General features: G+C 46.7%; 1 protein-coding gene across 1 annotated transcript in view; it reads right to left on the bottom strand.

Annotated features, from left to right (window-relative positions):
- Window positions 1-22853, bottom strand: part of Tll2 (tolloid like 2) — a 117239-nt gene that overhangs the window by 33696 nt on the left and 60690 nt on the right. Inside the window, exons 4-9 of the mRNA XM_052761421.1 lie at window positions 20299-20451; window positions 16657-16774; window positions 13365-13543; window positions 11862-11967; window positions 3993-4117; window positions 1127-1242 (exon numbers count right to left, since the gene is read on the bottom strand). Coding sequence (XP_052617381.1) covers window positions 1127-1242; window positions 3993-4117; window positions 11862-11967; window positions 13365-13543; window positions 16657-16774; window positions 20299-20451 — 797 coding nt within the window. The remainder of the gene's footprint in view (window positions 1-1126; window positions 1243-3992; window positions 4118-11861; window positions 11968-13364; window positions 13544-16656; window positions 16775-20298; window positions 20452-22853) is intronic.

Here is a 22853-nt window from a genome sequence, read left to right as displayed (position 1 = left end):
CTAGATTTGTAGAACACACAATAAAAAGATGAAGATTGGAGAGATGGCTCAGTGCTTAAGAATGTGTCCTGCTCTGGCAGAGGACCCTGGTTCAGTTCCTACTACCCATGTTGGGTGGTTGATAATTGCCTCTAACTCCAGCTCTAGAGGATCTGAAATCAGGCAATCTGGATCAGCTCCAGCCCTCTTCTGGACTCCATGGACACCCATACACACACGTACACACACACACACTCAACACACATATACACATAAAACAAATCTTTTAAGAAAAGATAAACTTTAAAGTTCAAATCCCAGTTCTGCATTTTACTATGTGATTGGGCAATTTCCCTTTAGATTCCTTGTCCACAAAATGGACATAAGATCCTGTAGTGGAGCAGAACATATCTATCTTGGACCAAGGAGAAGAGGCCCTGGCCCTGAACTCAGCTCCAGAGGGCTATGGCATCTTCAGACTAACGGAACTTGTGAATACACGGCTTGCTAAGCCTCTAACATCTTCTTCCAGGGACCCAGGGCCTTGGCATTCCCTGAGCCCACTTATTGGACATGCCATGGCTTCCTTCCTGGATCTGAGAACAGACACAGGCCTGGACAGTCCATCCTACCAGAGGGCAGCCATAGAGCAGCTGCTTGAAGGGCTGAAGTGAACGATACTCAGGAACGTGGGTTGGGGCATCAACACAGGTGGAGGTAGAGGTTGGAGAAGAGAAGCCAACTGTGTTGGCCACGTTGCCTGACACTCCAAGGTGTCAAGAAATTTTATATTGGACACTTGCCCTCTAGAGTACTAGAACAGTGTGTTAGTCAAGGTGAAGGACAGATTGTGGTGTGGATCTTTAGTATATGCCAGGCCTCCATTTGTGTGGGTTTGACTGGCTGAGAAGTCATGAAACAAAGAATACAATGAGAGCAGTGGTGCTCCTGGCACTCAGTGGGTGCTCAGAACAGCTGCTATTACTACCAGTACAGATCCTCCTAACCCACCCGACCCAGAGCACCACCCTGTTCCTGATGGGGGCCCAACCTACCTTCTAAAAATTGTGTTCACTGTTCATGTGTCTAGCCAGGTATGTGCTCAGCATGCAATGGTCTGATCAGGAGAGTTAATATTCTCACCTACCTTTTCCCCCGGGGTGACAGAGATCCTCCAGACACAGTGGGAATAGGAGGGGTAGCCATTTGGGAAACCGGGTGCTGAAAAGTTTCCTGTTGTGTCCTGTAGAGTCTCCCCACATGCTGCACAAGGAAAACAGCAACTTTGATACAGGTACACATGAGGCTTCTTCCCCCCAACCCCTGAGCTACCCCTGCCCAGGCCTGTGGAGTAACAGGCTTTCCCAAGCCAAAGCCCTGGGAATGACAGATGAAGAATAAGACGAGTAGATGGTTATTTTTCTGGCCAAGGCAAGCAAAAGCAGATCTTTGTGCCAAGCAGTAGTACCCAGGGCTTCTTCCAAAGGCTCTCAGTACTCAGTATGGCTTGATGTGGGTTCAGATCTCAATTCTCCATGAATTGGACCATGAGCTGGACCAACTCAGGGGGCCAGTGAGATCACCTATATCACACAGAATGGGTCCACTCAGGGCTTGGCACCCACAGAGTGTTCCAGAGATTGTACAACTGATTTATTGATTGACCGACGAGAGAGGTTGAGCCCAGAGCCTTGGGCCATGCTAGACAAGTGAGCTACATATCTCCCAGTCACACTGGAGCCCTCATAATTGCTAATAATAACATCTGTAGCAAGGAGAATACAGAAGTATAAGTCAGTAAAGCCAAAAGAAAACATGCTCTGAGACTCATTTATGCCCCCCTTTAAATTCTTTTCTTTTTGCCATTTATCTCCGAGAGAGCTACCAAACAAACAAGGAAGCAGAGAAGAGTGCAGAGGTAGAGGCGGCTATCCAAGGGTGGTCTACAGAGAGCTCTTAGGTCTGTTTGTCCTTGAAGGTTGCCCAGTAATGAATGTGTCTAGAACACAGAACCTGCATGAGAAGAAAATCACTTCCTGCAATTTGTCCTTAAAAGAAATGAAGAGAGAGGGATTCCTATAGATTAGGAGCAAATGACATTTGTATTTCCTGAAACCTGGGGATTGCTACCCCCCAAATACAAAGGCAGTGGCTTGCTGAGTGACCCCCACCATGGGGCTACCCATGACGTGTAAGGAATGAGCATCCTTAAGCATTTCCTCCCACTCTTGATCCCACCTCTGCTTGGCCACTGCCCTGGCTTGCAGTGACCCCTTGGAGCATCCTCTGCTGCTCCTGGAGCTACAGGAAAGGGCATGTGGAGGGCTGCCCATCATTTGCCTCAGGAAATCCCAGCTATCAGGGCCTCAGTGTCACGTTACAGAACAACTGCCAAGCATAGTGAGGCTCACTCCCAGCAGCCAACACCCCCGAGGGTTCCATGGAAATTATTTTGGAATAATCATCAGCATTCTGCAAGAATAGATACATTACTGTGTGCTCCAGGATATTTACCAGCTGCCGGGAGCCTTTGGGGAAATAAGAAGCATATACAGTGTAACTAAATAAATACTATGGCATTTCCCAGGGAATGATACAAGGTTTCCCTTTACATTCAGAGGGTTATATGATATGTGTGTCCTGGATTTCAGCCCTACCATGCCCCTAGATGACTGAGAGCTGGATGAATACATTTCCTCATTCCATAAGGATGCAGCCTACACAGCATTTTTCAGTCCCCATGGTCCTGCATTGTAGGGCAATGTCACAGTCCAGATTTTCTCCAGTGGCCCCATTTTCAAATATTCCACCACAAATTGAAACACTTCTGGTTTGAAGGATGTGGCAAAGGCTACTGGAGCTGTTGATGATGGAACTTCCTTCTGTCCTCCCCGAGCCCCTAAAGTTCATTCTGCCCCCATCAGTGGCACAAACTGGGCTGCTACAATCAATGCTTTGCATGGATTTAGAAGTGCCTTAGGGCACTGACCCCAGGATGACATGGAATGAAAAGATGCCGAAGCTGGTCAGTTTTAACTGTCAACTTGATACAAAACAGAACACCTGGGAAGAGAGTCCCGATGAGGAATTATCTAGATCAGGTTGCCCTGTGGGCTTGTGTGTGGGAGGTTGTCTTGTTATTTGATGTAGGAAGACCCAGCCCAATGTAGGTGGCACCATTCCCTAGGCAGGGCGTCCCAAGCTATATAAGACAGGAGAAAGCTACATGAGGCAGCGTGTAGGATCCATACATTTATTCTTCCTCTGCTCTTGACTGTGAGACCATTTAAGTTCCAGCCTCGACCTCCCCACAATAATGGATTGTAACTTGAAACTCTAAGCCAAATAAGCTCCTCTCCTGCGTGGCTTTTTGTCAATGTATTTTATCACAGCAACAGAAATGAAATGAGGGTAGAGATGAAGGCAAAGAGAGCCGGTCTGAGGAGAAGGGACTGCGGCCCTAGCTCAGGACAAGGCTTTGCTCCACCTAAGATACGCTCTGGTCTTTAATAGCTTATGACTGGTGACCAGCCCTGAGGCCACAGCACCAGAAAGTTGCTCTGACTGTAGCATTTGGGAACCAGACCCTATCATCCCCAAAGTATTTCCCTCACTCTCTGTCTTCCTGCCAGAAACTCTTGATTCTTCCTTTGCCATATTCACATTCCCTGGTTTCCTAGCAAGAAGATGGGCTCTCGGAGCAACGGGTCCCACTGTAGTACAGCCTTCTGCTCCCTCTCTCCTCTCTGCACTCAAGGCCTTGCCAAGGAACTTCAAAAGCCTCCCATAGTCAGGCTATGGGCTCTGAGCCTGCGACGTGCCTCTCCGTTTCAGCATGCTGCACTGTACTGCACACCCCCTAACAAAGACACAAGAAACCACAGCTTCCAAATAGTCGTCCCTTCAGTTCCCACAGCTCTTCCCAGCAAGGGATGGGGTTGCTTGCACACAGCGTGCGTTTGTGTAGCATGGGATGCTAGGAGTTTCTGGGAATCCCCGTGGCTCACAGTTACCTGGGCATTTGTACAGCTTCCTGGCTTGAGCTATATCTCCCTGGCTGAGCCGCACACGTTGGCCAATGGTTGGCCTGACGCCATTGTCGTCTCGACGGGGGAGGATGGTGTCTAAGAAAACTCCTCTACAGGGAGAAAAAGGAGAGAGAGAGAGAGAGAGAAAGAAAAGTCAAGGCTGCCAGGCTGTGTGCGAGGAGACTCCCAGTCTTCATTTATTTCTTGGTGACCCATCAACACTCCTGTCCCCATCACTTGCCACCCCCTCCCCCTGCTGCCGTGACTGAGTGGTTTCTTTCATTCAGGCTGCCTTAGAGCATTCCATCCCATCGGCTGCCTACTCATTTCCCAATGGGAAGGCAACTGCCGATTTGAAAAATATACCCTAGTCTAGGAGTCTGAAGCCTGCCTTACTCAGTGGCAGTACCGAGCACTTCCACGAAGCCCTTGACAGGCCCTCACCCTGGGGCCATCATGTTGCACAAACCAGGGACCACCATCCAGAGATCACGGTGTGAGTGGCACCCCCCTGGAGTTGTGCACTAGGCAGTACTTTGTTTAGGTAAGTCTTGGAGCTGCTTCAGGAAGAGCCTGGGAACTGGTCCAGCAGCTAAATCAAGAGCAATAGGGGTCATCCAAAGATGCCGGGCTGCATAGTCCTATGCCAGGCCTGACTCTGCCATGTAGATTAACTTGAGAAGCCCCTTTCTTTCTTTGAATCTTTCTGAGCTTCAGTTTACTCCTCTGTACAATAGGAGATTGGCTGGTTGGTTGTGATGGCCCTTCCTAGCCCTAGCACCTTATTCTTACTTGTGTGACTAAGATCTAAAATATCAGGGGTATTTCTAAAGCACAAGAGGACCCCCAGATGTCTAGTTGAGCCCTGACCTAGTCATACCTCACTGCAGAATCTGAACCCCCTCCTCTGCCTGCAGACCCTCTATCTGGGCCTGTCCTACACATTGTCCCGTCTCCAAGTATCATGTGTTCCTTCCTTAACCAACTTCCCGAAAAGCATTGTCTCCATGCCTTTCGACGTTTAGCTTTCCTTCACCCTTGACTTCAGTTGTTATCTAAGGAGACCAGTGGCGATCACGTGTACCTCCAGTGGGGTCCTCTCAGTCGTCATCTGTCTCTCTATCTCTGGAAGCTGTCAGCAGCGCCTCTTTCCTCACTGTCCTCTCCCAGTCCCCAGGCATTGCTGCGTGAACTGGGAGAGAGCAACCACCTCTACGTCCTGCTTGGATGATGCTCCTGTCTCTGCTCTCTGTGCATGCGACACTACTGAAGAGTTTTAACTACCCACAGAGAATTGTTTCCGGTACAGAATCATCTAGTAGACCCCCATACCTGGTACCACCTCCCTGAGCTGTACCATGGGCAGAGATCCTACCCTAAATTTGGCTCACAGCTGGACTGATCCCACCTTTTGCTTGTCCCCTGACCTTTGTCTCTGGAGACTGGATCTGAAAGTGCTCTCAGCTCCTCCCTGTTCCTCACTCTCTTATGAAACCAGTGACCACGCTCTGTCCAGTGTACCTTGTAGGCATCCCGTGAGCCCAGGCCCTCCTCTTGACTCCCAGACCACTGTCTGAACCCATGTGATCAGCACTTCTTCCTGAGTGTTCTCCAGAAGCTTCCAGACTGTGTCCCTCTCTGTGGGTTCAGCCTCTTGTGCTCCAGTACTACAGTGCTGCAAGGTGGCCACCCCAGCAAGCAAGGATAGCTGTGTGCTTAGCAATTTCCCACCACTTGGCTGTCTGGGCCCTTTGCTCGTGACTTCTGACTTCCTCTCCAGCCATGCCTCTTGTTATCTCCTTCTAGGTCCCAAACAAACCCCTGCACACACTGTCCTCTCCCCAGGCTACCCACACCCGCTGTTTTGCCTGCTCATAGACTCTTATTCATTCTCCGGGTCCCCATCAGCTATCCCTCCCTCTTAAAAGCCTTTGGGACCCTTCCTACCCCTCCCATCTGGCGTTGCCATATTCTCTTGACTAATTTTCTGTCATATCTTTTTTTTTAATGTGTTGTTGATATTTTCTCCTCTGCCAAAAGTAAGTTTCTCAAGACTGGATTTCTCCTTTCTGTCCTTACAGACTGAGGGGGGATTAAAAAAAAAAAGCCACAAGCCCCACCTACATCTTTAATTAAATTATGCAGCCACAATCAGGAACTATTTTCAAAGAATTTCACAAAATAGTTATTTACATCCATAAGAACAGCTAAAATGTACACAGCCTAGCTATTAGCTGTTCTCTCTCTGTGTGTGTGTCTCTGAATCTCTCTGTCTCTCTCTCTCTCCAGCTCTACGTTTTCCTAAATTCTCCGCCACACTAGATAATACACATCTCCATTTCTCTCTGCTTACATCACCTTGTTATCTTTTTGGCTGTGAAATGCTTGTTTTTCTCAGTCACACTCCCAGCACACTTTCTCTCCAGTGAGCAAAAGAGGATCCAGATCATCTGCAGAGGTCCTTTGTGGCCTCCTTTGCCCAATAGTTAACCCTCTGCCATGACTTGCTCTGAGTCTCGTGTCCTCATCTTCCAGAGTCCCCCCAAGACACTTCAGTGGCACCCCTCTTCTCCCTTCCTCACACCAGGTTTGAAATCCTAAATCATGACTCCTAAGACAACTAAAATTCTGAATTCAGTTACCTGATACTTGACAGAGAGACACTTCTGGCCTAACAAGGGACATGGTACCCTGTGACAGCTTCCCTAAAGCAGGAATTTTGCAGCAACCCCCAAATATCCGCATGTTGTATAAGGAATAGCCTGGGTTTAGCCGATGACCGGCAAAGCCACCAGTAGGCCTGGCATGTCTAGACCATGTTCCCTCCTCCACTATTCTTAGGGCCTCCCTATGTGCCAGACCCTTCCTGCCATTTCATCTTTACAAGACCCTGGCAGCCAGGCCTGTTGTCGCTAGGCTCCCTGAATGACTCGGTGCGTGGACAGAGCTAGAAGAGGAGAGCCAGCCCCCGGACCTACGCAGGCCTGACCTACTGCCAGCCATCTTCATCTTTCTGTCGAGTGTGTCCCTCTGCTCAGGGAACAATAGGCTCCTGTGCACAGTGAGTGGTGGCTTGAGACAAAAGCAGCAGGGTTGGACACTGGCTCACACCAGTCTTTGGAGCTAAGTCATCAATGCAGCCCCCGAGTTACTGACAGGCCACTGGATTCCGGAGAACGTCCACTGCCAGAGCCACCCTGCATGTAGCACTGTAGTCATGCTCCTTTGCCCTTTCTGGATGGACAGTGCCCAGCGTTGACTTCAGGCTAAACTGGCAAGGGTTGACAGATGCCTTAGGGGATAAAATCGTCAGCTCTGAGTTTTCCAAACAAAGACATCCCTGTAACAGAACTGTCTCCTTGCCTCCTGGACCTGTGCCCAGCAAAACTTCTAAGGACACCACTCCCCACCGCCTGGGTCCAACCAAGGGGAAAAGGAGAAGAAAGGCAATAAAACCAGAGGGGACAGAGCTGGAAGGAGACAGCTCAGGTCGTAAAGAGACCAGAGACTGTGTTTCCCATCAGCAGGAAGGGCTTTATCCCACAGGCTTGTGTTCTGCAGGCGATTCAGTGTTCTTTCACGAGCTAAAAGGCAAGGTACAGTGCAGCCCCAGGGGAGAAACAACCAAGAGAAACAAGTTGCAGTTAGGAAGTGGAGAAGCCTTTGACAAAATGCCAAAAAAAAAAAAAAAAGCCCACCAGGAAGAGCCCATGGTACAAAACAGCTTTCTAAAACTTCATAGAAAAAACCACCACAAATGCAATGCAGGCATCCACCTGCGACATAACGTATTTGTGGGTATAGGGGGAAATTCCAGGCTCTGGGGCCAGAGTTGATAAGAGGGCTGGGGTAGATAGTTAAAATAATGTACCTCACCTCTTAATGGTGACATCCCTTTGAAAGGCAAAGTTGCTGTTTCTCCCCTTAAGAGGCAGAGTGTATTTCTTCACTTCACCTGGCCTTCTGGGTTGCCCTGATGGATGGGATGTGAGAGAAGTGATGGCATTCAGGTTCCAGAGCCTGGCCCTTTAGAGGCTTGCAGTTACCCAGGCTGCCCTCCAATGGCCCCAAGTCCTCAAGCAGAGAAGGGCCTGGCCAAATCTACTGAAGGGTGAGAGGTCATGGGAAGGGGCACCATGGGCTATGGCCAGCTGGTACTGAGTGTTAAATGTGTGACTGGCCATCTTTGACTTTCCAGCTTGATCAAGCTGAGTGTGAGTGGCCCTGGGAAAGACCAGAGAAGAATGAGCTGGACTGACCCAGAGTTAAAAAACAAAACAAAACAACAACAAAAACAACCAGTAAGCTGTGGTTTTAAGAGCCTAAGTTTGGCAGGGAAATTATGCAGCAATAGGTATTGTAGCAGTAACAGAAGTCTGCCTTGGGGAAGTGGCTCAGCACCAGCTGCCCATCACATCCCGGTACTGTTCCTTGCCAATCTCCCTCCTAGGCGCTTTGGATGAGGTGTGATTATTTCATGGGTTTGGCCCAAAGATTTCCTCTGGTCTGTGCTGATAAGATGGCTCATGCTGACTTTGGAGTTAGAAAAGGTTCCCTCCAGAGGGGCAGAAGTGATGGGATTATGAGCTAGAGATCACAGGAGGGGGAAAGATATTTAGGAAAAAAGAAAGTTAGGAAAAACAGGATGAGCCTCTGCTTGGCCTCTGGCTCCAGAACGTAGTGCAGTGGGTGGCACAAGCCAGTGAGAGGAAGGTGGCTTTGTTCCTACAGCTCTACATGCCCTGCATAGGAGGGACTTAGTCTCCCTCCTGGAGAGGAGCAACCGCCACATTTGTGAGCACTTGGAAAGAATAACAGACAGGATTTTCCTCACCCATTCCTCTGTGATGCGGCTCTCTAGGCCTCTTTGACCTCACACAGTCACTTATACACTTAACAAAAATCTGTTGGCTATCTAACATGTGTCAGCACTCTACTGGATGCTACACGAGGCAGTGCTGTGTCCAAGGACCTCAGTCTCCTGGGGGAGAAGGAATGCGGCAGATGAAGAGAGAGGCTGGTTCAACTGTTAAAGGCTAGTGTGGTGGTTTGAAAGAAAATGGCCCCCAAAGGGACTGGCACTATTAGGAGGTGTGGCCTTGTTGGGGTAGGTGTGGTCTTGTTAGAGGAAGTGTGTCACTATGGAGGTGGACTTTGGGGTCTCATATATGCTCAAACCACAACCAGTGGGACAGATCACTTCCTGTTGCTTGCGAGGCAAGATGTAGGACTCTCAGCTACTTCTCCAGCACCATGTTGCCTGCATGCCACCATGTCATACCATGATGATAATGGACTAAACCTCTGAAACTGTAAGCCACCCCAGTTAAACATTTTCCTTCATAAGAGTTCCCATGTCATGGTGTCTCTTCACAGCAATAGAAACCCTAATTGAGATAGCGAGGCACACAACCAAACATTATAAAGTGATATAAAGAGTTATGGAAGCTACCAAAGTAAGACCCAAGACACAAGCTTCTCAGTTGGACCAATGTGATGTGTCCTTGACAACATTGATACTCTCTCTACTTACCATCCCATAAGCCCCTGGTTAAGGAGTGGCACTAGGTTATTCCCTGAATGTTTTCCAAGCTAGGTCTCAGCCCAGGCCCAGCCCATGCATTCTTACCCACCTCTCTCATCTATGGTTAGGCTTCCCTCCTGCCCACTCCACGGGCTTGTTGGGACTTACTCCCTCTTCTAGCTGTCTTCAACTATCAACTTGACGTAGACTAGAGTCATCTGAGAGAATTGTCTAAATCAAATTGGTTGGTGGGCATGCCTGTAAGGACTGTGTTGATTGTAATTGATGTAGGTGGACACAGTCCACTGTGGGCGGCACTACTCCCTGGGACGGTGACCCTGGGCTATTATAAGAAAGCTAGCTAGGGAGTTGGAGAGATGGCTCAGTAGTTAAGAGAACTTTCTGGTCTTTCAGAAGACCGAGATTCAGTTCCCAGTACCTACATGGTAGCAACATCAGTCTATAACTCTAGTTTTAGGGGATCCAATGCCCTCTCTGGCCTCTGAGGGTACCAAGAATGGGTGTGGTACACTTAGATACATGCAGGCAAATCATGCATACGTATGAAATAAAAGTACATAAATCGAGAGGGAGAGAGAGAGAGAGAGAGAGAGAGAGAGAGAGAGAGAGAGAGAGAGAACCAGAGACAAAGCAAGCACGGGCCTATGGTGTGAGCCAGAAAGCAGTATTCCTCTATGGTTTCCTCTTCAAGTTCCTGCTCTGACTTCCCTCAGTGATGCACTATGATCTGGAAGTATAAGATGAAATAAATCTATTCCTTCTAAGTTGCTTTTGGTTAGAGTATTTTATCACAGTAACATAAAGGAAATTAGACCACCACTCAACCCCAGAATGGACCTCTCAAATCTAGTTTACTGGTCTAGGAGAGGAAGTCCCCTCACTTCAGATTTCCTGTGTGGCAATGCCTGGGGTCACCTGTCAACTCCACACTCACCTGCCCTAGACTAAGAGATTCCTGCACAGAGGCTGGAGCTGGAAAGGGCTCAGGGAGCAGCTGTGCCTCCCATCTCAGAAGGAGACTGTCTGAGACTCTGAATTAGGGGGCTGGGATCCCTGCTTGGGTACAACAGGCAGGTCAGAACTGAAGCAGACAAGTGCCCAAGGAACTTGGGATTTACCGGTCTGGCAACCTCATGGAGAGGTTGCCTTGCCCAAGAACCAAAGAGCTCTTGGTGGTCAGTTTCCTATCCAGAGCCAACACTCCCAAGCCAACGACTCCCTTTAACCCTGACACGTGGAGACTCAGAAAATGAGCCGATTTTCCTCTTTGCCTTGCCTACCAGAAAACACAAGCAGGATTTGCTGTCCATGCTGACAAAACCTTCAAATCCTACTGACATGTATTCTGAGCATTGAATTTATTCCAGACTTTAACACAGCTCTCTGTCTTCCCACCTAACCCTTGCTGTCGTGTGTGTGTGTGTGTGTGTGTGTGTGTGTGTGTGTGTGTGTGTGTGTGTTGGAAACCATCTTGGACCTTTCTAGGAGGAAGGATTAGATAAATGAACAGACAGTTGTTAAGGGGATGCTTAACAGCCACAAAGATAAAAATATTTGCAGTGTCTCCTTTTACTCTTAAGTGTTTCCTTAAGGTCTGGAGAGACCTATCAGCTGGACTACTGGGGATGCTCCTCTCTGCACAGAAAACTTACGTGATCTAGATGCAGGAGCAGTATGGAGAATACTTAACATCTCCATGCCCCACACATGGGACAGACCCCAAGGGTGCCTGAGGTAAATAGCAGGTCTACCCTTCTCTGGTGAATAACACCATCCCCTGAGACCTAAAAGCAGGAACCTGCATCCTTGTTCTCCCCATGATCTGGGCACCTGTGCTCTCTCAAGATGGCTAGATGTTAGTTTTCTTTGTCTCTAAAAAGAACCCATGATTTACAGCTAGCCGTTCATTCTCTGACACAGCCTTGCTTCCAATAAACAGCCTCTTCTAGGACAATGGCAAGCACTTTCTGATTTGTTTAGGATGTGTATTAGAGATGCCCCTGACCAATGGGAATTTTACAAAAAGCCTCCAGGTTATTCTCCCAGATGACCTCTCCATAATTTCTCTTTTCCAGTTTGCTCCTTGTGACATGAGGGCATGATGGAACGCCAGCTTCACAACAGGGCTCAATCCTATTAGCAAGAACATGATTAGATTGTATTTCACTGCAGCCCAGAGGCCACTGTATTTCAAGGATGGACAGGCCAGCCATGGAAGGAGCATGCCAAGACCTGCTCACTCTCCACAGACCTCAGGACTCCTCAGACCCAAGCCTGAGGCAGGTGCAATAAAAACAGATGGTCCCTACCTTGAGAAGGTGTTCCGGGCATAATGCATGATGCTGTCGAAGTCATAGGTCTCTCCCAAAGAGCTCACCTCCCCGGCTTCCATTTTTAAGAAATTGTACTCCTGACCTGTGACATAGCACTCTGTTAAGGACTATGGAAATAAGGCACTGCCCGAAAGGAAGCTGTGGGGAGAAGGAGGGCCCAGGCAACTTCCCAGAGCTCGTGTTGTCTGAGTGGCCAGATAACAGGACTTGTGGGCTTAGGGTGGTTGTATGTAATAGACCTTGAAATACTGGGCAAGCCCTGTGTTCTCTCTGCCCCACTAGCCAACACCCCTCCCCAAATGCCACTTGAAACTTCCAACTCTGCTTGCAGATAGATTAGCACTCAGTCTACTTGTCCAAAATATTTCATTTAAAAGGAAAACCCCCAAATTTCTGATCTTGCAATTTGAAGAAACAAGGAAATAAACCAGAAGGTTGAATCCCAAATGTTTGTGGTTTAAAGCAACCTGGGGAGCTTGGTTGAGGATGTGCTTGCCTCATAACCATGATAACTCGAGTTCGAGTCCTGGAACCCGTGTAATAAAGCTGGCTTGGTGGCACATGTTTGTAGCTCTAACCTTGGGGACAGAGATGTGTGGATCCCTAGGGCTTACTGACCATCCTAGCCTCTTTGGCAAGCTCAAGGGTACTGAGAAACCTTGTCTCAAAAAATAATATGGAAAGGCCCTGAGGAACGACATCCAAGGTTGTTCTCTGGCTTCCACATGCCACAAACATGTGAACACACATGTACACTTACATACCACAAAGCAGATTTAAAGCAGCTATGTTACTCAGCTAGCTACTTTCGTATTCAATATCGACTTTTTGGTTGTAGTTTTTTGTGTGTGTTTCTTTGAGGCAAGGTCTTATTAGTTGACTGAGATGGATTTGAATTCACTCAAAGTTTAGGCTAGCCTCCAACTTGTGATCCCCCTACCTTAATTGCCCTAGCGCATGGCTTATAAGTAAGTACTACCTCACCAGGCTCCAGTGCAAACTTTTACACCAAATCATTTGACGTGAAAAGATGCATACATGTTTGATCTGTGCACGCTGTCTGCCTTGGGGCAGAATACTTCTAGGCCAGGTACTATTTTTCACATGCATTTGTATCTTAATTACTTTGCAGTTTCAAAGGCTCCATTGCATGGCAAAAGAGACTCAGGAAAGCAAAGAGAACTCTTCTTTTGGCTAATCAGCCCTGACACTGATTAGGAACTTGGATTGGATTTCATTTTCCTTTGCAACATGAAGAACCATGGTTTCTATTCTGTTAAAAGCCACACTCTTCAGCAGGTATGTTCTCAGGAAGGCCACAGGTGGAGGGTGGTAGGAATCATATCAAGCACCTACAAAGTTAGGTCGCTACTTCCAGTTGGCTACAAGCCAACTCCCAGCAGGCCCTCCTCCCACTGTCCCCTAACCTGTGGATGTCCCAACCTTGATGGTTTCTAGACTCCATTCATGATCCCTTACCTGGCTGGATGTTTTCTCTGATGATGGTAACATGCTGGTCTCGGTCTGGCCGAGTGTGTTCATGCCAGAACCCAACCACGTGGCCCAGCTCGTGCGCCACAATGCCAAACTTGTCACAGTTTTTTCCAATGGATATGGCCTGTGGGCCTCCTCCTCGGCGTCCCACATAGGAGCAACAGCTGGGGGACAGAAATACGGAGATTAGTGGGCTTGAGGATATTAAAGGAGAGAGGCAAGCTCTGTCCCACTTCATCTTGCCACCCAGGGTGTAAAGGCATATTTAAAAAAAGAAAGAAGAGAGAGAGAGAGAGAGAGAGAGAGAGAGAGAGAGAGAGAGAGAGAGAGAGAGAGAGAATTTCAGAGGTGGAAGCATTTTCATTGTCTAACTCCCCCACAACAAGACCACCATTTCCCTCAAATGCATCTCAGCCTTTTGGTGATCACAGATCCCATTTAGAACCTGAAGATAGAAATGACCTTCCTACCCAGAATGAAGCATGCCCACACCCATCTCTCCCCTAAGTTGTGTGTTCACGGGACCTTCTTTGAGGACAAGAAGAGACAAGAAATAGATGGCTGAGTTCTGGAAAGGGTGCCCCTGGATGCCACTGCTGGTGACCTTAGTGAGAGTCTATACTGGGCACAGTTATTTTTTCAAAAAATACTTATTTGTTATTCCTAATATACTGGTTTTATGAGAGTTTTATTACTGTTTTGCTGTTGGTGTGTTTGGGGAGTGATAATGTGTGTGTGTGTGTGTGTGTGTGTGTGTGTGTGTGTGTGTGTGTGTGTGTGTGTGATGACAGTGTGAGGGTATGCAAACACTTGCACATACATGGGTTTATCAGAGAATGAAGTGGGTGCTAGAAATTAGATCCTCAAGCTCCCAGGGAAAGCACTCTTACACACTGAGGTATCTCTCCAGCCCTTTCGTATTATTGTTCAACTATGTAGCCTAGGGTAGCCTAGAACTCATTATGTAGCCCAGGCTGACCTTAAATTCTTCATACCACAGTCTCATCTTCTGGAGTGCTGGGATTACAGGTGTATGCCACTGTACCAGACTTATCAGACTACTTCAATAAAGATATAAAAAAAGAAATCAAAGGTGCCGGAGAGACGGCTCAGTGCTCAAGAGCACTTGTTGCTCTTGCAGAGGGCCTGAGATCAGTTCCCAGCATCCAGGCTGGCATCTCAATTGCCTGTGATGTCAGCTTCCAGGAATCTGATGCTCTCTTCTGGACTCTGAAGACACCAGGCCTTCATGAGGGGCACATTGTACATGCAGGCAAAACACTACTCATACACCTAAGACAAATCACTTTTAAAAAGGAATTAAAACATTCAATTATCCCATCACCCACATATTATCTATTGAGCATGTAAACATACATGTCCATGTTGCAAAAGACTTTCACTCCTACATCCAATCCTTATGCAAAAACAACAAAAAAGTTATATTTTCCCATTATAAAAATCTACCAGACAAGCATGAATAAAGAACATGTTTAATTTTTTACTCATTTTGTGATCAGTCACCTTAGTGGAGTCTCTTAGGTTTTAAATTTCTCAGTTGACTTTCTGGGTTTCCAGGCACATGGTCACATTAACTCTCAGTAATGCAACCTTGGCTTTGTTCCCGCCAATCTTCACAGTGTTGAGTTCACTCTCCAGTCTAGGCATATTAGCATTTCCAGAGCAGTGTTAAATAATTGTGGAGATCGGAAATCTCTTTGAATTATCCCTGATTCTAACAGAAATACTTCTAGGAGCAATATGTTCTCATGCATACATAAAATATACACATAGGGATATAAAGCTATCTACATACATGAAAACACACACTTTAACAGTTGGCATCTATTCCTGTGATACTGTGGTTACTTTTTTTGAAATAGAAAGTGTGTGTTGGTCAACCAGATGCCGTCTTCTTTCTGATCTGTCAGTCATGTGAGCAGACTTCCTGCTTACAAATGGGTCTTATGCTCTACACAACTGACAGGTAGCCTTTCTGCTACTCTTTACTGGGAATTCTAGCATCTTTATTGGAATTTTCCATAGCTATTCGTGTGAGGTACAGCTGTACCTTGTTAATTTCTTCATCTATTATGGGTGCTTTCAGGACAGCAAGCAACTCCATGATACTTCTCTAAAGTTTGGAAATGTTCTTTCTCTCACAGTCTGGGAAGTTTCAGTATCAAAATAACATTGAAAGGTCTAAAGGAATTCCTTATGAGAGTCCAGAGTTGGTGCTTAGAGGGAGAGAATTTCTTCCTCTGTTTATCAGTTTCTTTAAAAGTTATTGTTCTGGGACCTGGAGAGATTGTTTAGTGGTTAAGGGCACTGGCTGTTCTCCCAGAGGACCCGGTTTCAATTCCCAGCACCCACATGGCACCTCACAGCTGTCTGTAACTCCAGTTCCAAGGGATCTGATACCTTCGTGCACGTAAAATAAAGTTAAATAAATTATTTCAAAAAATTTAAAAAGTTATTGTTCTGGCCAGTGGGGCCACTCCTGGACATGTACCCAAAGAGCCCTGTACCCTACCACAGAGACTTTACAATCTGTATATATTGCTGTTGTCTGTATTCGTGACAGTAAAGAAACAGAACCAGCCTAGGGCCTATCAACAGATCAGTGGATAATGAAAATGTGGTACATATATACAATGGAATGTTATTCATCTACAAAGAAAAATAAAATCAGGAAAATGGATGGATCTAGAAAGTATAATATTAAGCAAGGTGATCTAAACTCAGAAAGACAAAAACTGCATGTTCTCGCTCACATGCAGATCCTAGCCTATGATGTATATGTATAAACAAGGGTAAATGTGAGTAAAATATAATAATCTAGAAAGGTGATGAAGAGAGGACATTAGGTGATGGGAAGGATGGGGAGTGGGCGAAAGGGCACACAGGATGTGACAGAGGAGACGGGCCTCTACAGCGGCAGATGTTCATACATTCCAACACCCCCTTGTGAGCAGGGAGAACCTGCCAGCCACTTCATCAGCTGTCCATTCTTCAACAGAGCCACTGACCTAAGTCTGTCTCCACCTGAATCATCAGCCATGCTGTCCTGGAGACAGGACCCGTCAGCACCGCGTCTCCCCGGAGCCACGCTCTGAACTCACCTGCTTCCACTGAGGACAAAGAGCTCCCAGCAAACCCCGGCCTCCCACACGTCATATCTCAGTGGAAATGCACAGTGTGACAGAAAGTTCCAGACCCACACGTCCCTGCATCTGTCACCTGGTCCTTCGCTGAGGCAGCCCTCCTCCCTGCTTACCCACAGGTCCTGTAACTGAATACGATGAAGCTTTCCTCATCTGTCCTCTCCACGAAGGTCACACAGGTGTGCTTCTCCCAGTGTCTCATGGCCTGTTTGAAAATGGCCCTCTGGCTGCCTGAAACAAGAGGGAAGGCTGGTCACTTCACTCCTGGGCACATCACACCCTCTTTAGACATGAAGGCACAGTCTTAAGACAAAGTTTACTCTGATTTTTAAAAAATCCTGCTGATAATGCTGTGTTTTTTCACTTGAGGCTTAAGAGAGATTTGAAGTATCATCATTGCACACACACACACACACACACACACACACACAGCTGTAACTAGGGGTGGTGATGGATGTGTTAATTAATTGGGTTGTTATACATGTATCAGGTCAACACTTAAAATACCTTGTATATATGTTAGTCAAATATTTTAAATTATTTTTAAAAGCTTTTTTGGTGACTGAGAATAGAAATCCATTGGGACTCACAGTTCCCTTTGCTGCGGATGCTGACATATGTCTGTAATCCAAGCACTCAGAAGACAGAGTTAAGAGCATCGCCATAAGTTCAGGGCAAGTCTTATCTACATAGTGAGTCTCATCCAGCCAGGGTGACTTTACAAGATCTTGTCAAAGGGGGAGGGGCTGGAAAGATGACTCAGTGGTTAAAAGCACTTGCTGCCCCTTCCAGAGGACTCAGGTTCAATTCCCAGCACCAACAAGGCAGCTCACAATTGTCTGTAAATCTAGTCCCAGGGTATCTGACACCCTCTTTGGGCCTCTGCAAACACTGCATGCATGTGGTGCACAGACAAACATGTATGTAAAACACTCATTATAAATAAATAGAGAGAGAGAGAGAGAGAGAGAGAGAGAGAGAGAGAGAGAGAATGAAATAGCTATTCTGAACAGCCAAAACCTAGAGACTTGGTTTGGGGATTGGAAGGATTGCTAACAGTAGATGATGTCCTAGGCTCCCCAGCTTTTTCTTTGTATTAAAATTATTTTTCTAAACATTTGTCTTACCCAGGTCACTCAACTGGTGGTTGTAGGTTTCTAGATTAGATGGAACCCTCTCCCCAGCATGATATTCTGCCCTCATTTTCTGTCACATTTACAGAAGAGTGCTCCCATGCACTCCATAAGTCTATTTGCACACCTTCAGGAGAGTGCTCCCATGCATTCTATAAGCCTATTTGTATACCCTCAGGAGAGTGCTCCCATGCATTCTATAAGGTTTTTTTTCACACTTTCAGGAGATTGTTCCCATGCACTCTATAAATCTATTTGCATACCCCCAGAAGAGTGCTCCTGTGCACTCTATAATTTTCTTTGCACACACACATATCTATGCACTTTGAATGGTGTTCGAGTGTTTTCTGGGGTATTCAGTCTTGATTTCCTGTAAGGAGTTTGAAAGCAGGTGAATTTCATACTTTTTCTGACCCTGTCTTCAGAATTCCTTGATTGGAAAGTTATTGAATAATAAAACCCCAAGCTGACAGTCATACAAACTCAATAAGTATTCTCCAATATCTATCAAGATATCAGAATGAAAAATATTTTAACTTTGCTAGAAGCAATGGGAAGTTTCTAGAAACCAATAATTGAGAAGTACAAAGGTTGATGGAGCAGAGCCCTGAGTTTAGAATGATGCAAAATAGATAGATGATAGATAGATAAATAGAAGATAGATAGATAGATAGATAGATAGATAGATAGATAGATAGATAGATAAAATGAGGAATACTCCCACCATAGTCTAGAATATAATGTGGGTATAGTGTTATATTGTCTCTCAAAAATAATGCACGTAAGATTAACTTGGCTGCCTATTTATTCGACATCTTGACATACTAAATTTCACATTATTTGTAGCTCAAGCACTTATCAAAATAGCAATCCTACTAATTATATAATAACACAAAGTCAGCCGGGTGGTGGTGGCGCACGCCTTTAATCCCAGCACTCGGGAGACAGAGGCAGGAGGATCTCTGTGAGTTCGAGGCCAGCCTGGTCTACAAAGTGAGTTCCAGGAAAGGCGCAAAACTACAGAGAAACCCTGTCTCGAAAAACCAACAACAACAAAAAAAAACACAAAGTCCTATACAAAATATTTTAATATAAAAAATTAGCTCATGTTGATGAAGGTAATATAAATTGTTGGTCAGAAGAACACAGAGCACTCTGGACCAGAAAGAGCACAGTGTATGTGTGTACCAAAGAGCAGTGGCAGCTGCTCATAGGGATACTTTTTAATCTCTGAGTATGTGACTTTCTCTGTCAGACAGTCTGGATGACAGGGAGAAGGCTTCTCCATTTTCTTATGGCAGCCTCTGATTAAGCACTTGGAAGCTGGAGTGCTGTCACCAAGCAGAGTGGAAGGTAGCCCAGGAAAGTCCCCACCTCTCCCAGGCTCTGTTCATCCTCTCTCAGGTCTGCCAATCTGCTGTTAACTTGCTCATTCAGAGTTCTTAGTGGCTGTGGCAAGTCATTGGGCCATCTGTCTCCATCAGCCACCTCTTATAGAAGCCACAGTAGCCCAACTAATACAGGCACTGAGAGGTTGGGCCACTCACTCAAGGGGGCTTTTTGTTCAGGCATCCAGCCAGTGATGTACTGTGGGCTTGCTGTAGGCAGATTTGGGGAGCCCAGACTCTAAACCAGGCCCTGTCCTAGGTGCTGGACATATAGGAAAGAAAAGGGGTATTACTCCCTGATCCCTCAGAGCTTGGGCAGAGACCAGTAAACACAAATAGAAGTGAAGAAACTTTGGGTCATGATGAATGATGTTAAGGTTACAGAGGGAGCTGGGACACTGAACAGCTGGCAGGGATGGTGAGGAGTCAGTGGGATTGTCTGTGGGTGTATCACTTGATCAGAAGCCAGCCAGGCAGGCATAGGTCTGGGGTTGTGCCTCAGGGACAGAAAGACAGAATAAGTGTGCTGAAGAGCTGGAGATGGGCAGGCCCTGTAACAAGACGGTGGCTGGTGAGGCTCTGAGCAAGGAGGAAAGAGGAAAGAAAAGGAGGCAGGGCTCTGCAGGGAGGGCCCGAGGCCAGGAGCAGCCTCAGCCTCAGCCTAGGTGATTTACATAGCCCAAAGATAATACCAGGATGCATTGAACACAAATCTTAAGTTCTTATCGGTATTAACTCATTTAATTCTCTAGCACCATCCCCATTTATAGAACAGCGAACTGTAGACAGAGATGGTAAGTGATTGCGAGGTAGAGCCAGGATACAGACCAGGAAGTCATACCACATTGTGTGATACCATGATACCTAGGCAGCCCCTGGTTACCACACGGAGCATTGCTCCTGTGCCCAAGGACTACCAGGTCCATGCTGCTAATCCAGGCTGAGGCCGGGGAGCCACCATGGACAGCTCCACGCCTGTCTTCCTCCTGCTTGCTGCATAGGCCCTGCAGCCATTGAAGGCTAAACTGTAAGAATCCCCTCTCTCCTCCAAGCCTTCAGAACAGGGTGACCTCTGCAGACACAGCCCCGGCAGAGACCTGGTGGGCCAGGCTACACGGCTACAAAGGAACCTTAGCTGGTGGGGCTGCTGTGGTCCCAGCAGCTGCTCATTCCCACTGAGTCCCTCCTAGGAGGATTCCCTGGCTCCAAAGAGGTCACATCTAGGGCTACTGACCAGTGAAGTTCCCTCCGATGACATAAGGAATGACCCCTCCAGGCCATATCCGCTCTGTCCTTGATGTTGTGGCTCTTCGGATCCGGGCAGAGGTCTTAGCTGTGGTGTCTGAGGTCCCAAGGCCAGGCAAAAAGGTGGCATCATCCTTGGCAGCTGCAATACAGACAACGGATCGGTTACTATGCCACAAAGTCTTCTGTAAGTTACGCTTAAACTTAAGGTTCTGTTGATGGTAAATTGCCACAAGGGGTGGGAAACCTGTGTCCTAAGGGAACATTTCACCCACAAAGGCTTTTAGGACCCTGGGAAATAATGTTTCAGACCCAGGGAAGAATATGTGTAGAGACCCTGGGCTTCTGACCACAGAGGGTCTGGCTTGTTTGGGGTCCTGAAAAAGCCTCTCCCCCAGGGAGGTTTACAATCAAGAGGGCCCAGATAACTCTGAACCCTCTGTGGAGCCAAAACACCGCACAACAGGGAGAGCAAGCAGCCTCAATCCTTAGCCCTGACCTAAGAATGTCTGTCACAGACTTTGAAATAATTTGGGAAAAGCTAACCAGTTTGTGATCCTGGCAGCGGGTGAGAGTAGAGTCTTTGTACAATGATTACTGGAAAAACAGAGTCTCCTAAAACCTTCCAAGTCTCAGTGATGTCTGGGTCCTTAAATGAAACATGAAGGAAACAAATGGAGTTTGTTGCTGAGTCCAGGGCTGGGGAGGTAGCTCAGTGGTTAAGAGCACATACTGAGTTGAGTTGCAGACTTGAGTTCGGTTCCCAGCACCCAGGGGAGTCAACATCCTCTTCTGTCCTGCCAGGGCACTGCACTCAGTGCACCTACCCACCCACCCCACCTCACCCCACCTCACCCACCCATCTACCTACCCCACCCACCCATCTACCTACCCTACCCACCCATCCACCCACCCTACCTCACCCACCTACCCACCCCACCTCACCCCACTCATATATATATATGTATATATATAATTATATTATATTATATTTAAAAGGTTCTGAGTTCAAAAAGGGCCCCCAAAATAGTAAAGATTTGGGAGCAGAATGTTCAAGCTGGGATTCCCTGACTGAATCCACACCATACTGGACCTCCATTGCACCATCCAGTGAGCTTGCTTAAAACTCCTCCTTACTCCTACTTGGAGAACTTCCCCAGTTCTTACATTTTCCCTCTAAAAAAACAGCTATTAAAAATTCACTTTTTTCACCTTCCTTTATTTCATTTATTTAGTTACTTCCTTCTCTTTTCATTTTTCCATGTTTCTTTTCTTGCTTTTTTTCCTTAAAAATGAGATAAAATTCACCACTACAGCGTTCCCTTTCATAGCGTACAACTCCATGGGTGTTAGTATATTTACCAAGCGTGCAGCTGTCCCCACTGTCTAACTGCATGAGTTTGTCATCCCTGAAAAGCAAGCCCTGTCCCCATTCACAGTCACTTCCGGTCCCTCCCTCTGCTTTGCCACCCCATGATCTGCTGGGCTTCTGTGGCTGTGCCTGTTCTGGTCAGTCCAGACGAGCAAGATCAGGCCCCAGCAGCCTTCTGACTCTGCTGCCCCTTTCTTCTGGCTTATTTTCAAGGTTCATCCACAGTTACAGCATGAATCAGCTCCTCATCCTATTTTGTGGCTCAGTGGTATTTCACTGTAGGGGTAGACCACATTTAACTTATCAATTCTTTGGTTAAACATCTGACTCGTCTCCACTTTGGGTTATTATAAATCATGTGCACGTTTACTTTGGTGGGCATAGATTTCCACTTTGCTGAGCATGCTCTGGATGTGGAATGCCGGATCGCATGGTGCTATTTAACCTTTTTAGGAACTACCAGGCTGCTTCCCACAGCAGCTACACCATGTGGTGTCCACACCAGCAAAGAAAGAGAACTATACACCTAACCAAGTAAGATTTGTTTTGGGTTGCAAGGTTGTTTAACATTTAACCATATATGTATATCAGCAAGCTAAAACAGAAAACTCTTTCATATTATTAAATTTTCTTCTATTACATTTTATTTATTTATTATTATGTGTGTGTGTGTGTGTGTGTGTGTGTGTGTGTGTGTGTGTGTATGTGTGTGCGCAGGGATGCATGCCATGCCGTGTGGGTGATGGTCAGAGGACAACCTACTGGAGCTGGTGGTCTCTTCCCACCACGTGGGTCCTGGGAATGAAATTCAGGGTTTCAGATCAGGTGACAGATATCTCACCATTGAGCCATCTCTCTGACTCCTATTCATAAGGCTGAGGTTTATTTTTATTTATGTATATATGTGCAAGAGAATGTATGCCACATGTACATGTGGGTGCCAACAGAGACCAGAGAGGACACTGGCTCTCCTGAAGTTGGATTTACAATCGATTCTGTGCCACCTGACATGTGCTCTTGGAAATGGAACTGGAGGGTCCTCTGGGAGAGCAGGAAGCACTCTTGACCACTGCGACTTCTCTCCAGCCCAGAGTTATTCCTGTTTCGTTGACATTATTTGCACATAAGCTTAATTGGTTTTGGGTACATCTCTTCTTTCTTTCTTTCTTTCT

This window comes from Peromyscus californicus, unplaced genomic scaffold (assembly GCF_007827085.1).
Source record: "Peromyscus californicus insignis strain IS unplaced genomic scaffold, ASM782708v3 Scaffold_4__1_contigs__length_199733344, whole genome shotgun sequence".
Taxonomy (NCBI): Eukaryota; Metazoa; Chordata; class Mammalia; order Rodentia; family Cricetidae; genus Peromyscus; species Peromyscus californicus.
This window is presented reverse-complemented; position numbering and strand designations above follow the sequence as displayed.